The 17,653-nt window shown below is 36.1% G+C and overlaps 2 protein-coding genes across 5 annotated transcripts in view; one reads left to right on the top strand and one right to left on the bottom strand.

Annotated features, from left to right (window-relative positions):
* Positions 1-17,653, bottom strand: part of LOC126816897 (transport and Golgi organization protein 6 homolog) — a 146,182-nt gene that overhangs the window by 101,012 nt on the left and 27,517 nt on the right. Inside the window, exons 7-8 of one of the 3 annotated variants that reach the window (XM_050543703.2) lie at positions 12,958-13,258; positions 10,516-10,829 (exon numbers count right to left, since the gene is read on the bottom strand). The exons of the other annotated variants lie outside the window; for them this stretch is intronic. Of the exons in view, the coding sequence (XP_050399660.1) occupies positions 13,188-13,258 (71 nt within the window). The 3' untranslated portion in view covers positions 10,516-10,829; positions 12,958-13,187. Of the gene's footprint in view, positions 1-10,515; positions 10,830-12,957; positions 13,259-17,653 lie in introns of those variants that run through there. 3 annotated transcript variants of the gene reach the window in all.
* On the top strand, positions 24-4,512 carry LOC126816901 (dynein regulatory complex subunit 2). 2 transcript variants are annotated; one of them, XM_050543710.1, is made up of 2 exons: positions 24-143; positions 2,899-4,512. In XM_050543710.1, exon 2 carries the CDS (start codon positions 2,919-2,921, stop codon positions 4,416-4,418), a length of 1,500 nt encoding a protein of 499 aa, XP_050399667.1. In that variant the 5' UTR covers positions 24-143; positions 2,899-2,918; the 3' UTR covers positions 4,419-4,512. The 2 variants fall into 2 exon arrangements, with proteins under 2 accessions (XP_050399667.1, XP_055955724.1); XM_056099749.1 differs by lacking the exon at positions 24-143 and adding an exon at positions 1,650-1,767.

Here is a 17,653-nt window from a genome sequence, read left to right as displayed (position 1 = left end):
ATTGTTTTTACATACTGGTTGTTCTCGCATGCCAGGTAACCAATGGACACAATATTTACTTCCGGTGCAATTTCGATAATTTTCCATAACAATTTTAAATCCTTATGTTTGCGTTCATTTCTTCGTCAAGACTCAACAAATAGGTATAGTATATTTTTTTCGAATTAATTATTCACAACTCATATACCGGTACAAAGTAGACGTCTACCATACTCCTTTCCAATCGAAAAGGAGGGACTTATTTCTATTATAGGCCTAATTATTAGGCAGAGGAATACCGAATGAATAGCATAGGCTAGGCCTAGAGCAGAGAGGCAGTTTTAATTAATAATAGTTTGGCTACGCACAGTTACTATAGGCTACTTGTTAAACTGTGTGTTTAACGTTACAATTGATACAGTCTAAGACTCCTTACGCAAGTTCAAATAGGTTGAAACGCACAATTGTCAACACATATCATTACAGTTTGTATTTGTATTGGAATAAGTAATTCTATATGACAAATAGTGAAGACTGGACCACTGAAATAGTTACCGAACAGTTTTTCTTTGTGGTTATGCGTTCTACATTTGCATAGCGATGTTTCTTGTAATGACGTATTACGCAAGCCGCCATGACACTGTACAGTTGAAATTTCGCGTAGCAGTTCGGTTTCATCAAATCATATAATTATGCGGTAAGGCTTCACATTTATTTCAATGGGAATTGATTTATTATATGTTAAGCTATGTGCAGTACTGTTTTGGGTCAGTTTATGTGTAAATTAAGGGAGCTATAGGCCAGTAACCTTTTTGTAGTCATTTGACTAAAAAACTTGCGCAAAGGAACTCTGTAGGACGAGCCACTACTGTGGCTGGAGTAAGGCGGAAGACATCAGTAGTGGAACCATTTCTAACACGCAGTATGATCACGATTAATAGGCCCACTAACCTTACCTATGGCTATGACTTCCTACTGCAGACCAGATTAAAGGGACAATAACACTCTTGCTGGCTTGAAAGCTCCAGAAAATAAATAATATCTCTATCTAAGTACTAGATGTTTAAGTGTCCTACCTGTTGTGTAAATTATCCATTACATCCTATTTTACTTGTCTAGAGGGTTCGAAAATATTTTTAAATCGAAGTTTCATTTGAAAAGGTTTACGTTAGACGTTTCAAACCATTATGTTGAATTTTTCAAAATTTTTGAAAAGGTGAGTTAAGATGAAATTTGTATCATCAATTAATTGAAATATTCTAAAATAGTACAATTTGTTGACCAGAATAAAGATTGGGACATATTATTCAGTTCCAACAAGAGCCTTTAAACTCAAACAAAAGAAAACAATTAATAATCATATATATACTTACTGTCTGAACCGTGACAGATTTTATATACCGGTACTTGAAAAGGAACTTCTGACCCAGAAAAACGACACCACAAGACAACAGTTATGTCGATTAGTGAGTGCAGCACAAATGTTTTTGCAATAACTATCTGGTGACCGTACATTTTTTAGTCATAAGAAGTGTCATTGTTTTATTTTATCCATTATTCAAGTTAGAGGGGAATCAAATCAGATTTTTTTAAAAATAAAATTGTAAGTAAAGTAATAATTAGGCTCATATAAGTATTAAAAAATAAATTTTATTTCATTCCAGCAAATTAAGACATACATTTCTTAATTTTTAACAGTCTTTAATCTCAATGAAAAAGACACAAATGGCCGTTTTGACAATTTGGCAAAGTGAACCCACTGCAATAAGCTTACCACCTAGTTTATAGGTAGGCCTATAAATTAGTATGTTCAAGCAATCTAAGAACCTGTTACTATTTGGAAAAATTGAGATGACTCACATTTCAAACTATAACATTACAGCCAAATTATGTGACAGTCTTGGTAGCTGTCTGCCTCGTGCCCAATTTAATTTAACTACTGTAATGATTTAGACATTGTTTTATACTATAGTGTTATTGATATCCATCTAGAGCTAGCACATTTGAGTGATTTTAACAAAATTTTGTTCCAAAGAGTTAAAGTAAGGATAGTCATGATCAACTGTTGAATCCATAGACTTATTTCCCCCCTTAAAACAGAGCCAGAGTTAAAGTTACAATCTCATATTTTTATACGCCCACATTTTCATGTGGACGTATATTGTCGTCGCCCCTGTCCAGACGTCCGTCCACAATTGTTTGTGAACAGTCTACAGGTCACAATTTTTATCCGATTTCAATGAAACTTGAAATATAGGTTTATCACCCTAAAATCTTGGTTCCTGTCAATATTGGCATGTATCGGACTGTAACTTCATGGATTATGGCCCCTGATTGTACAAAAAATAACGTTTTTAGCTTGTGAACACTGTAGATGTCACAATTTCTATCCGATTTTGTTGAAACTTGAAATGTAAGTTTATAACCCAAAGATCTCGGTTCCTTTCGATATTCGTTCATATCGAACCGTAACTTCCTGAATTATGGCCCCTGATTGTACGAAAAATCGCGTTTTTAGCTTGTGGACCCTATAGAGGTCATAATTTTTATCCGATTTAAAAAACCGTATTATTATATCACCATTACACCCTAAGGACGCGGAGTTCGAATTTCGTGAAAATCGGCCCAAAATTGACAGACAAAATGGCCGCCCCTCGTTCTCAAATGGCGTAAATATATGGTATATCAAGGTTGTGGACCCTATAGAGGTCACAATTTTTCCGGTGTGAAGATTTTTAAGTGTGAGAAAGATAACCCATGATCGTATAATAGTGAGTTGACAACCTATTGAGCAAAAGATATGTAGAAATAATTATGTTTTGACTTTCTTAGAAAATATGAAATTGTAACTTTAAATATATTTGAAGCTATAAGATGTCAGTGCTACACAAATCTATATCAATTTGTTTTATTTTTCAGTAAAATAAGATCCAATCAAAATGCCAGCCAAGAAAAAGAAGAAGTCAGGAAAGCTGTCAAAGATGACAGAGGAGGAGAGAATGGCCTATGAAGAGAGAAAGCGCCTAGAAGAAGAAGAGATGAGGAAAAAGAAAGAAGACATGTTAACCCAGTTTTTAAAAGATAAATTAACAAAAGAAGAACAAGCTACCAGGTTTAACATGAGTAAACTGAATCATCAATGGAGAAACATAATGAGAGAGTCTAAGTCGAAAGAATTGAAGAAAGATATTGAAATATTGAGTCAAACATTTGAACGTGTTGTAGATAGAAAAGATGCTGTGATTAAATCTCTTGCTAAAGACTTGATGGAAGCTGAAGAACAATATTCTATGGCTTTACGTAGTCATATTCAAAATATTGATAACCTTATAGCACTCCAGCAACAACTCCTCAGTAAATATGAAGACCAGTACACTGATGAGTTAGAAATCATTAAGGAAGAGTTTGATACAGAGAGGGCCATGTTAATAGAACAACACAATCAGGAGATGAATGATGTGGCAGACATTTTATTTGCTATGGAACAAAATTACCAAGAGCGAGAGAATGATGCTAAAGCTGATTTCCAGAGTATGAGAGATGAAATCAAAAATAAAAATTTAGAAGAAAAACATGCATTAAGAGTACAACTTGAAACTAAAGTTGATGATTTGTGGCAGCAATTTAGAACCGCTTTACAAAACTACAACGAAACTACAGAAGAACGTAAAACAGCATTTGAGGGACTGAAGAAAAGAGATGAAAATAGTGCCAAGGAAATAGAACAACAGATGAGAAAGCTGCAAAGAATATCTGACCAAATTGCTGCACTGAAAAGTAAGATGTCTGGCAATGCCAAGGAATGTGATGAGAAGAATCGACAGTTAAAAGACGAAAGAGAAAAGATGCTGTCTCACTTTCAAGATCTAAAGGCCCAAATGAACAAGCTACGAGATGCAGAGAGAGAAAAGCTGACAAAACTTACACTAGAAAGTAATGCAGCAATTAAAGAATTAAAACGACAGAGTGAAAAAGGTGAACAGATTTTACGATTATCTGAGATGTGTAGAAAACTTGAAACCGAGGAGGAGAAGGTTTTACCATTCTATGCATCATCATTAACCAAGGAAGAAGAGGAAGATGTACAGGGAGCCATACTGGAACCACCGTCTGAAAAGCTGGCTACAGTTATGCACGAATACTCTTCCCTAGATAACTTCTGGAAGCGTTTCAACAAAGTTTTATTAGATAAGCTCGCATTAGACAAAGAAAAACAAACTTTGTCTGAAGAGAATCAACAGCTGAGAACCCTACTCAAACAATATTTAGATGGTATATCCGTTAACGATGAGATCTTGAGCCAAGTTAACCCACTATTTATTGTCAATAACAAAACTAACGTTACATTAAATATTCCAGTAGTAGATCCCAGAATAAGACGTCCTGCACCACAAACTGTTATTGAAGCCGCACATGTTGTAAAGCATTTACCTGCTTAAGGAGTTTCATTAATAAATTTGATATGGTGTACCATATATTTATATATAAAGGTTTTCTGTAATGTGTGTAACAATAAAAATCATTTTACAGGTAGTTATTTTTTTTCTTAAGTGAAAACATACACCCACAGCAGCCAAGTCGTCTGAGCAGTTGACAAGGGTTTTGCATATTTATTTTTACACGGCCACATTGTCATGTGGACGTAATATTGTCGTCGCCCCTGTCCAGGCGTCCATCCACATTTGTTTGTGGTCACTCTACAAGTCACAATTTTTATCCGATTTTGAAGAAACTTGAAATATAGGTGTATATCCCAAAGATCTCCGTTCTTTTAGATATTGGCATGCATCACTATCAGACCGTAACTTCATGGATTATGGCCCCTGATTGTATGTAAAATCATTTTCTAGAGGTCAAAATTTTGATCTGATTTTGATGAAACTTAATAGTATGTGCAGGGGGACTGCACCACACAAAATTTACACAAAAACAAATACACGGACAAGACATCATACTCAGGAAAACACAGACAGACAATTCCAAAAAAGTGAATGGATTCGGGGGCTAGGGCTGTACGATATTCTCGATATAGTCATTTATCGCGATATGGTATTTTCAGACCCAACTACGATATCATGTGGCCAAAAATCGTCGATATAGTGGTTTATAGAATATCGCCAAAAAATTCAAATATCGAAAAAAATTATCATAAAAATAGATCATAAATACACTATACAGCAGTGGAAATTAGCCGACGGCAATAAACTATAATAAAACTAATGTTTTGAGAATCGTTAAATGTTGAAAACACTTGCGCAGTGTCCGTAGCCGTTTTTCACTGCATCGTGTATGCGTTACTTTTACTTTTGCGGACGTATATTGTCGTCGCCCCTGTCCGTCCGGACATCCGTCCACAATTTGTTTGTGGACACTCTACAGGTCACAATTCTTATCCAATTTTGACGAAACTTAAAATATCGGTTTATCTCCAAAAGGTCTCGGTTGCGTTCGATATTGGCATGTATCGGACCGAAACTTCATGGATTATGGCCCCTGATTTAACCAACCAACGGCTGCCAGGCAGGATACACTCACATTTTCGAGAGATGGATAGAGAACAAGCTATAACGAAAGTGATTTTTCCTACAATCAAAGGCCATAATTCAGGAAATTACAATTTGATGTGCGCAAATATCAAAAGGAACCGAGATCTTTGGGTTATAAACTTACATTTCAAGTTTCAACAAAATCAGATAAAAATTGTGACCTCTATTGGGTCCACAACCTTGATATACCATATTTTTACGCTATTTGAGAACAAGGGGCAGCCATTTTGTCTGTCAGTTTTGGGCCGATTTTCACGAAATTCACACTCAGACGTCCTTAGGGTGTAACGGTGATATAATAATACATTTTTTTAAATCGGATAAAAATTATGACCTCTATATAGGGACCACACAATAAAAATGCGATTTTTCGAACAATCAGGGGCCATAATTCAGGAAGTTACGTTCCGATATGCACAAATATGGAAAGGAACCGAGATCTATGGGTTATAAGCATACATTTCAAGTTTAAACCAAATCGGATAAAAATTGTGACCTCTACAGTGTTCACAAGCTAAAAACGTGATTTTTCGTACAATCAGGGGCCATAATCCATGAAGTTACAGTCCGATACATGCCAATATCGAAAGGAACCAAGAATTTAGGGTGATAAACCTATATTTCAAGTTTCATTGAAATTGGATAAAAATTGTGACCTGTAGACTGTTCACAAACAATTGTGGACGGACAGGGGCAACGACAAGATACGTCCACATGAAAATGTGGGCGTATAAAAATCACGTTTTTAGCTTGTGGACCCTATAGAGGTCACAATTTTTATCCAATTTTGTTGAAACTTGAAATGTAAGTTTATAACCCAAAGATCTCGGTTCCTTTCGATATTCGCGCATATCAGATCTTAACATCCTGAATTATGGCCCCTGACTGTACGAAAGATCGCGTTTTTAGCTTGTGGACCATATAGAGGTCATAATTTTGATCCGATTTCAAAAGCCGTTTAAATATATCACCTTTACACCCTAAGGATGGTCAAGTTCGGATTTTGTGAAAATTCCTGGCAGCCGCTGGTTTGTAAAATCAGGGGCAATAATCCAGAAAGTTATAATCTAAAAGAAATTATATACAAAGGGACTGAGATCTTTGGGATATAAAGATATGTTCTAAGTTTCATCAAAATCAGATAAAAATTGTGACCTCTAGAGGGTCCACAACCTTCGTATTACATACTTTTACACAATTTGCATACAAAGAGCAGCCATTTTGTTGGGCAGTTTCATTTCAATTTTCCCAAAATTCTAATTTAACCTTTTCAAACGGTTTTTAAAATCGGAAAAAAAATTGTGACCTTTAGAGAATCCGCTAGCTGAAAATGCGATTTTTCAAACAATTAGTAGCTATAATCCAGGAAGTTACGTTTGGATATGCGCGATTATCAAAAGGAACCAAGATCTTAGTGTATAATGGTGATATATTCACACATTTTTATACGAAAGATCGCGTTTTTAGCTTGTGGAGCCTATAGAGGTCATAATTTTGATCCGATTTCAAAAGCCGTTTAAATATATCACCTTTACACCCTAAGGATGGTCCAGTTCGAATTTTTTGAAAATCGGACCAAAACGGACAGACAAAATGGCCACCCCTCGTTTTCAAATATCGCAAAAATATGCTATATCAAGGTTGTGGACCCTATAGAGGTCACAGTTTTTATCCGATTTTGTTGACACTTGAAATGTAAGTTTATAACCCAAAGATCGTGGTTCCTTTCGATAATTGCACATATCGGACCGTAACTTCCTGAATTATGGCCCTTGGTTGTACGGTAAATCGCGTTTTTAGCTTGTGGACCCTATAGACTATAGAGGTTATAGTTTTTATCTGATTTTATAAGCCTTTTGAATATATCACCTTTACACCCTAAGGATGGTTGAGTTTGAATTTCGTGAAAATCGGACCAAAACTGACAGACAAAATGGCCGCCCCTCGTACTCAAATAGCGTAAAAATATGGTATATCAAGGTTGTGAACCCTCTAGAGGTGACAATTTTCTTCTGATTTTGATGAAACTTGAAATGTAAGTTTATAACCCAAAGATCTTGGTTCCTTTCGATATTTGCACATATCGGATCGTAACTTCCTGAATTATGGCCCCTGATTGTACGAAAAATTGATTTTTGTTTAGCTTGTTCTCTATCCATCTCTTGCAAAATGTTGGCTAATCCTGCCTGGCAGCCGCTGGTTTGTAAAATCAGGGGCAATAATCCAGAAAGTTATGATCTAAAAGAAATTATATACAAAGGGACTGAGATCTTTGGGATATAAAGATATGTTCTAAGTTTCATCAAAATCAGATAAAAATTGTGACCTCTAGAGGGTCCACAACCTTCGTATTACATACTTTTACACAATTTGCATACAAAGAGCAGCCATTTTGTTGGGCAGTTTCATTTCAATTTTCCCGAAATTCTAATTAAACCTTTTCAAACGTTTTTTAAAATCGGAAAAAAAATTGTGACCTCTAGAGAATCCGCTAGCTAAAAATGCGATTTTTCAAACAATTAGTAGCTATAATCCAGGAAGTTACGTTTGGATATGCGCGATTATCAAAAGGAACCAAGATCTTAGTGTATAATGGTGATATATTCACATGTTTTTATATGCCCACATTTTCATGTGGACGTATATTGTCGTCGCCCCTGTCCATCCGTCCACAATTTTTTTTTTTTTTTTTTTTTTTTTGACTGACAAAAGTGGGTCGCAACGCATATAATAATGTAATATGAATGTATATAAACTGATTTACATTCAATGGTTAGTATTTTTACTGACGAAACGTTGGATAAAACGATGGTTTTTTGATACTGTATTCTATTAATTATTTTATATCAACTTATCTGAATATCAAATGCATCATTTTGACTAAGTCAAAATTGATCCCATCAAACCGTCTGTATTTGGTTTGTGTTTCCTGTTTCTACTGATTGGAAGTTTCACAATTGTTTGTGGACACTCTTAAGGTCACATTTCTTATCCGATATTGACAAAACTTGAAATTTAGGTTTATCTCCAAAAGAATTGATTGCTTATGATATTGGCATGTATCGGAACGACACTTCATGGATTATGGCCCCTGATCTGATTGTACAAAAAATCACGTTTTTAGCTTGTGGACCCTTAGAGGTCACAATTTTAAACCGATATCGATGAAACTTGAAATGCATGTTTATAACCCAAAGATCTTGGTTCCTTTCGATATTTGCGCATATCAGATCGTAACTTCCTGAATTATGGCCCCTGATTGTACGAAAAATCGCCTTGTTTAGCCTGTTGTCCCTCTGGAGGTTACAATTATTATCCAATTGAAAAAAACGTTTGATTATATCACCGTAATGAAGGTTGAGTTCGAATTTTGTGAAAATCAGACCAAAATTGACAGACAAAATGGCCGCCGCTTGTACACGAATAGTGTAAAAATATGGTATATCAAGGTTGTGGATCCTGTAGAGGTCACAATTTTGATCTGATTTTGATGAAACTTGAAATGCATGTCTATAACCCAAAGATCTTGGTTGCTCTCGATATTGGCGCATATCGGGTCGTAACTTCCTGAATTATGTCCCCTGATTGTACAAAAAATCGCATTTTAAGGTTGTGGTCCCTCTAGAGGTCACAATTATTATCGGATTTAAAAAACTGTTCGAATATATCATCGTTTCACTGCAATGATGAACGAGTTCGAATTTAGTGAAAATCGGACGAAAACTGCCAGACAAAACGGCCGCCCACCTACGCAAGTATTGTAAACATCTGGTATATCAAGGTTGTGGACCCTCTAGAGGTCACAATTTTGATCCGATTTTGATGAAACTTGAAATGCATGTTTATAACCCAAAGATCTTGGTTGCTTTCGATATTTGCACATATCGGATCATAACTTCCCGAATTATGGCCCCTGATTGTACGAAAAATCACGATTTAAAAAAACGTTTTAGTGTATCACCGTTACACCCTAATGATGGTTGAGTTCGAAATTCGTGAAAATCGGACCAAAACTACTGGCCAAAATGGCCACCCCTCGTACTCAAATAGTGTAAATATAAGGTATATCAAGGTTATGGACCCTCTAGAAGTCACAATTTTGATCCGATTTTGATGAAACTTGAAATATATCTTTATAACCAAATGATCTTGGTTCCTGTTGATATTCGCGCATATCGGATTGTAACTTCCTGAATTGTGGCCCTTGATGGTTCGAAAAATTGCTTTTTGTTTAGCTTGTTCTTATCCATCTCTTGCAAAATGTGGGCGTATCCTGCCTGGCAGCTGCTGGTTTTTAAATCGGATAAAATTGTGACCTCTAAAGGGACCACAAGCTATACCACATATTTACACCATTTGCGTTATATGAGGAGCGGCCATTTTGTCCGTTAGTTTTGGTCCGACTTTCATGAAATTCGAACTCAACCATCATTAGGGTGTAACGGTGATATATTCACACGTTTTTTTAAATCGGATAATAATTGTGACCTCTAGAGGGCTTTTGCACCAATGAAAGAAGCCAAGCATTATGGCGTCATATTATCCTTGCTATATAATATAGATGCCAGTCAATTCTACAAACCTTAGCCTCGGCAGATCACAGTACTGATGGCAAAGCGGACCAGACTGCGCACGCTCTCCATATTACGGTTTCCCAACACGAACCCTATTTTAGTACCCGGAGCAACTCCTTTGAATGAAATTATACCTTGAACGCTACCCTGCAAAAGGCAATGTGTCTTTGTTTACGGAAACAAAACTGAATAGGCCTACTACTTATTGACCTCACATCTCCTACCCATACTGGACTTACCTACATGTGACTTCTCTGGCAAGTTTCTTAGGAAACACTTGTCTGCAATATTACCCTAGGTGGAACCGGGCATTAAACCTAAAGCCCCCCTCCCCCCCCCTAGACTGGAGGATAACGGCAAAGCATGAAGGAAAAGACTACTGGGTGAGGCTGACCCCTGAAAGATTTCTGGGTGCTGGGACCATCGCTGAAACCGAGTCTGAACAAACTTCAGAAATAGCCAATAAAGAGAATCAGATTTTAATGTAAGAAATTATTTATTTTTCATAATAGTCTTTTTGGATTAAAACCAGAACACTGTCCATTTCTGTACAGAAACAATCTCCATATCTTCAGGACACAACATGAGGATGTTACGACTCTATTCCCTGTACCAAGGCGTCACATCACAAACTGTCTATAAGCCATGTGTGATCTGCTGCAATTAACGTTGTTCGGTACACATTGGCAAGATCCAGAACTCCTGGCTATAAACAATACTGTTCCAACTTCTGTAAAAATTAAATTAACTATTTTTAAAATCTATTTTAAGTAAGCCAGGTAATTTGAAAAAGAGTGAAATGAAGGGGATTTAACTACTGCTGTCTGCACTAACCATGTCTATTACATTAGTCTTCGTTAATGAAATCTTTCGAAGGATATTATGACAGAAAAGAATCACTTAATGGTTGTAAACAAATACTATTCTCTAGTCAGTTACCACAAAATAACTTCTCAATATCTGAAGGCATAACCCCACATCTGTCACAGGAATTGGATTTGGTTATTGGCTTAACTGTTGATTCGCTACTTTTTCCGAAATATCAAACAAAATTAAAGGCATTATTTCAGCAAAGGACAACAAAAGTCTCCATCTATCTACTTCTAGCTAATTTAGCATTTTCTGAAATTTGAAAATTGTCTCAGCAATTTGTAACTAATTAACCCCAAGATCATATACTGTGTGAATATTATATATAATATGGTCATATATATATATTTTTGTATTTCTATGTAAATACATAAGCTTATTTTTTTATATAACAAACCAACAGTGAGGCTGATGTTCCCCGCCGAAATCCCAAAATAAATAGATGACCCATATTAATTAATCTCACATTTATTTTTTTCAAAAGTATCAAGCAATCAAACTATTTATCAACTATACACTAAGTTTCATCACACTCTATCAGATAGAATCAAAGTTATCTTGTCCCAAAGCATCGACCAATGAAATTGCTTAGCTTTAGCTCGAAGTGTTAATCATTGCATGAACTCAGTCAAGACATTCACCTAATGAACATCTACATCAAGTTTAAACATTCTACCTCAATTAAAAGTAGAGTTGTTATGTTCCAAAGTCTTGGCAATCAAATTCCTTATTGCTCCTTAGACTAAGCAGAACATTCTCATCATTGAACTTTACTTAGTCGAGGTAATTAAAACTACAGTTATCGTGCCACAAAGCATCAACTAATCAGATTGCTTATCTCATCATCAAACTCCATCAAGGCATTCACCTAATGAACACCTAAAACAAGTTTGAACATTCTACCTCAATTAGAAGGAGAGTTATAAGTTTGAACATTCTACCTCAATTAGAAGGAGAGTTATTGTGTTCCAAAGTCTCGACCAATCAAATTGCTTATTGCTCTGCTTACCCTGAGCAGAAAATGTTCATTATCGAAATTAGTCAAGTTATTGATGTGATAAAACTATACACCAAGTGTCAACACTCTCACTTAATTTTAACTAAAGAATCAACCAATTAAATTGCTTATCTCTGCTTACCCTAAGCAGAAAATTTTCATCTTCGAACTCCATCAAGGCATTCACCTAATAAACACCTATGCTAAGTGTGAACGTTCTAGCTCTATTAGAAGGAGAGTTATTGTGTTCCAAAGTCTCGACCAATCAAATTGCTTATCGCTTTGCTTACCCTGAGCAGAAAATGCTCATTATGGAACTTAGTCAAGGTATTGAAAAAAACTATACACCAAACATCACTCTCACTTAATTAGAACTAAAGTTATCGTGTCCCAAAGCATCAACTAATCAAATTGCCTATCTCTGCTTACCCTAAGCAGAAAATGCTCATCAAGGCATTGGCCTAATAAACACCTACACCAAGTTTGAATGTTCTAGCTCAATTAGAAGGAGATTTATTGTGTTCCAAAGTTTCAGTCAATGAAATTGCTTATCGCTCTGCTTACCCTGAGCAGAAAATGCTCATTATCGAACTTAGTCAAGGTATTGATGTAATGAAACTATACACCAGGTTTCGTTACTCTCACTTAATTAGAACTAAAGTTATAGTGTCCCAAAGCATCAACCAATCAAATTGCTTATCTCTGCTTACCCTAAGCAGAAAATGTTCATCTTCGAACAACATCAAGGCATTGACCTAATAAACACCTACACCAAGTTTGAACATTCTAGCTCAATTAGAAGGAGAGTTATTGTGTCCCAAAAAAGTGTGACAGACAGACAAGAAAGTGTCTAAAAAATAATCCATTGTGAGATTACAAAAAAAAATTTATGTAAATATTTCTATTATTATTAAAAGTTTGCTCTTTGTAATTTTGCTGTTTTTGTTTCTATGTAAATATTTTACGACTATTAAAGAAAGTTTGTTCTTACTTTTGAGTCCCTCTGTTCGATCCTTAAGATGTCTTTCAACTCATTCCCTTGTGCCAGTTTTCTCTTTTTGTCTTTTACCTCTTTTTGGTCTTGGTGGGGGTGGATGGAGGGGTGGTTTCATGACGTTGTTACATGTAATTGCAATTTCCATCTAGATCTAATTGTCCTTGATGTAGATGGTTCTGTTCATTTTTAACATTATGTTGCATAAGTAGCTTCTGGCATAGTCACTAAAGCAGGTGGTGGGGGTTGTCAACATCGGGTAATGAATCTGACCTCAAATAGACTTTGTTCGAAATACCTGTAAAATCAAGACGCAAGTAAATAAATAAATAAGGTTTTCCAGAATTCATATAAAAATCTAGCCAAAATGAAATGAAATGGGTTTAACGTCCTACTGTTTTGCTCCGAACTGGACTAATGGCATACGCCATACAGTGTGCAATGAGGGAAATTTTGCCCGGACAGCGGCAATTAAAATTAATAATTACACACAAGAATTTTCTCTGATCCATCCCAACTGCAAAAATAAATCTTATGAATGATTTATTTAGCAAAGCTTGATATTACTGACTGAGTGTGTATCTTCAAATAATCAGTTCCTATGATCAATCAATAATAAAAAAAAAAAAATGCAGCTTGGTGAAGCCATGCCAAGATTAGGCCTCATCAAAGCTACTAATGAAGACAATCATCTAATTTTAAAGATAATTAGTTTGATCCATTAATTAGGTAACCAGGCAAAGCCAGTGATAATCAGTTTACTTAGGCAAAGTAGTACCAGTATGATCAACAACGACAACGGGTATCAAAATTCCAATCATTCACTATGCTGTACTCGATTTTGAAGCCTTGAGAGTTTAAGTAAATAATATATTTAATAAACTTACCGTAAAAAATGTAATCATCATTTGGGATGAATAATAGCAGTTTATGCTTTCTAAAACTGTCAGTCATATCTATCATAGCGAGAAGCAAGCTGTCAATAGTGAGGTGGCATCTTAGCATCAATGAATTCGAATATAGTAAAATAGTACAATTTGTTGACATTTTATGTAGTTACAGCAAGAGTGACATTGTCCCTTTAACAGTCACTATCAGTTGACACGAGCACTCACAATTCAGTTGCCCTCGGTTGCTGATTTCATCGACATAAGCACTCTTGCAACTGGTTGAAAGCATTGCTCCCAGTTGCAAAGTTGACATAAGCCCCACTTAAAGGGACTATCCCGATTTGAATAGAGACTCAAAAATAAAAGTCTGAGTACGTATGAAATTTAAGCGCCAAAATATAGAGGAATGGTGCATTTACCTCGTCTCAAAGCCAAAACTCCTTATCCGGACATGTAACCCTTTTAAGATTTGGGGTCAATGTTTTCATTGGGTGATCTGTACTTGACAACGAAAGGTAAATTTCACCTACACATTATTTTTATACAATAAAAGTCTGGTTTTATCCAGTCACCGCATTGGTACACCGGGTTTAAGTTGCTTGAAAACGTATCACAAATATTGAGTTAGTTGTTCGGCCCTTAGGTAGAAGATTTTAACACAAAATTAAGCAGTTTTATTCTCCAAAAAATTATCAGGATTGGCCCTTTAATATGTCCAGCAGATACACAATTCTAAATGCATGTATTATAGGAAGCATAAATTACATACTTGCACTCAACCTCTCTATTGCAGGATTATGATGTCACCCAACTAGGTATTTTATTTAATTTACTAATTTATGAAGGAAGATGGGAATTTTAACACAGTGTTTAAGGTCATGTGACGAGAAGACGCCTATTCATTTTCAATGTTTTCTGATAATTATGGCCCTTGATCACTTTGAAAAATCTTGTGGACACTCTAAAGTTATCATCCAGTTGACTTTGAATTTATACATTGTGTTTAAGGTCATGAGATGAGTTATTGTCCTTGTTCACTTTAAAAATCTTGTTGACACGAGTGGCTGAATCACTACAGCTCAGGCATCATGTAGTTGTGCTGTTTTAGCAGGAGTTTTTGTATTTAATGTTTAGTTTCAAACCATTGTTGCCAAATTGTTAAAACTATTTGGTTTCCGTTGTTGCATAGTTTAAAATGGTCCATCTAGATTAGATAATGAGTGTTGGGTTTACATCTGTTTACTTTCCTAAAAGGTGTTGTAATTAACAGACTAAAATTACTCAACACCGCTAGAGAAAGTTAGTTCATTGTTTATTCGAAGAAGGCTATTGAACTGCTAAATTCACCACCTAATTGTTTTGTATAATAAATAATAGTATCATGAAGAACAAGTAGCCAATTGAATTTTTATTATTTTTGAGAATTGCTTTATAATGGATTGTTACTGGGTTATACCATGTTAAGTGGACCAGTGGTTGTTGGGTGAACTCCTAAGAATATTATGTAAAACTGCAAAGTTATATGACTCTAGCAGAACCTTGGCAGTTAGAATTCGATTTTTCATAGTTCAAAATAGGTGATCTAGTTGATGCGAAGAATTAGCCAAAGAAATGGTCTGTTATAGTTATGGTGAGTTCTTGGAATGCTCTGCACGGAACTGTGGGTAAACCCCTAGACTAGAAACGGGAACGCTGATTGATTAAACAATGTCTGACGTCATAGGGTCTGGCATCATAGGGTCAAAAGCCGCTCATATGACACCTGACGCAACCTCCCAGTACAACTGGTCAGATCGTCATGTAGTGTAGGCCATTGAAAGTACCGGTATTAGAAAACGGAATGAAATATAGATCTGTACTTTAATTAGATTGGGTTAATAATATTCAAATTCCAAAGTTATTTGGCTGTACTGGGTATACTATATTACTCATCCCGATTATCGTCGATAATAGGCTGGATTGATTAGGTAATTAAGTGATCAACGTATTTATTGTGTTATACCTTCTATACACCTACCTTGATTAAATACTTAATCTGCCTTGATTGACAGACTTAATCCTTTGTCAGACAATTCATCAATCCAATCTTTAACAGACGTCATTGCTACTCCTTTGTCGGACTATGTATCTATCCAATAAGAGTGATTATAAACTTAATCTACGTGATTACCTTGTGGTTTCTCCACTGTCAGTCATTTAAATCTCCTGGATGTCAGCTGACAGCATATAGTTCAGTCATAGATGTCACATATCCTAATAGTATAACAACGGACAGTCATTTGTCTGCGATATCACCCAAGGCATAAAACCCTACAACGAATGGACAGTCATTATAACTTTCAAAACGCTTTGATTCTTATCTACTGCCTAGTCCTCTACCATAAAAATGTGACAATGCTACGTGGTCACACCTGGCAACACATTTGCCATTACAAACTATTTTCCATTCACTGAAAACAAAATATCCCATACATATACGCAAAATGTATCCATATATGGAGTCTTTTAAGATTCCATATAGAAATTCCCATCTACAGTGGCACCTTCCCACGATCTCGATTTCGCAAAGAATATCATTGCATATCACGCAGTGCTTATTACAAAACTATAGGATTGATATGATTGTGAATGATGTGTTATCGATCACGTAGATCAATCAGACATGATACATGTTGTATCCTTGCCATCCATCTCCTGTCAAAAGGCAAAACTTAGTAACTCACTTTTATTTTATCAAAATTGAGTTAGGACCAAATTTGTAGTTACTAGGGTATGTGCCTCCTGTTGTTGTACTAGATATTCCAATCTTTTGATTTTGTAAGCAGTTACACCCATGACAAAACCTAGCAACTTCCTTCATTTGCCTAGTATACCACAGCAAAACCTAGTAACTCAATAGTCAAATCAATGGATGAGCTGGCGTTTAATTTTCATTCATTACGTTTTCCTTTGTTTTCTCAAAATAAGAAAAAAGTGAGTTACTAGGTTTTGCCTTTTGACGGGAGCCATGCCAATATCAATTGTGGTTATTATAAAAAGTAGTCTTATTTCTGGTCAGCTTGTGTTGTCATTCAAGCCCATGTGGTGTAGATAGAAATCCCTTGTGGCATCACAAACTATTCTATACTATTCAAAAAAAGTAGGGGATATTTGATTTTTAAGTGTTATTAAAGTCACCTAATGAAACTGACGAAGAAACAAATGACAAAATGAAATGAAGTTCACATTCATCGCTTTATTCCAAATGATCGTTAGACTAAGTAAGGCACAGACTGACCATTATAAGGGTAAAATGATACCCGGGGTCAAACAGCAAAGTTACCACAGCATCACAACCAAGTCAGTAACGGGTAAATCCTCCTCTGTTTGCCAAACAAGCATTGATCCGACGTGGCATACTCCTAATGAGACGTCTAAGGTCATTTTGGTCCAGATTGTCCCATTCCTGTTGCAACGCAGCAGCAAGTTCTTGGACATTGGCAGGACGTTGTTGACGTTGACGTAACCTCTGTCCAAGCATGTCCCAGACATGCTCGATGGGGGAGAGGTCGGGACTCAGTGCTGGCCAAGGTAATGTGGTGATGTTCTGTTGTTGGAGGTAACCTGTAACGATCCTGGCCCTGTGACATCTTGCGTTGTCATCCTGGAAGATGAAACGGCGGCCATGACGTCGTGCGAACGGCACAACATGGACTGCCAAGATGTTGTCCCGGTAGTACTGGCCTGTAACACGCCCTGCAACAACATGTAAAGCCGTTCTTCCAGCAACAGTGATGCCTCCCCACACCATAACAGAACCACCC

This window comes from Patella vulgata, chromosome 3, assembly GCF_932274485.2.
Source record: "Patella vulgata chromosome 3, xgPatVulg1.2, whole genome shotgun sequence".
NCBI classification, from domain to species: domain Eukaryota; kingdom Metazoa; phylum Mollusca; class Gastropoda; family Patellidae; genus Patella; species Patella vulgata.
Note: the sequence above shows the minus strand (reverse complement) of the source record. Positions and strands in the feature narration are given on the sequence as shown.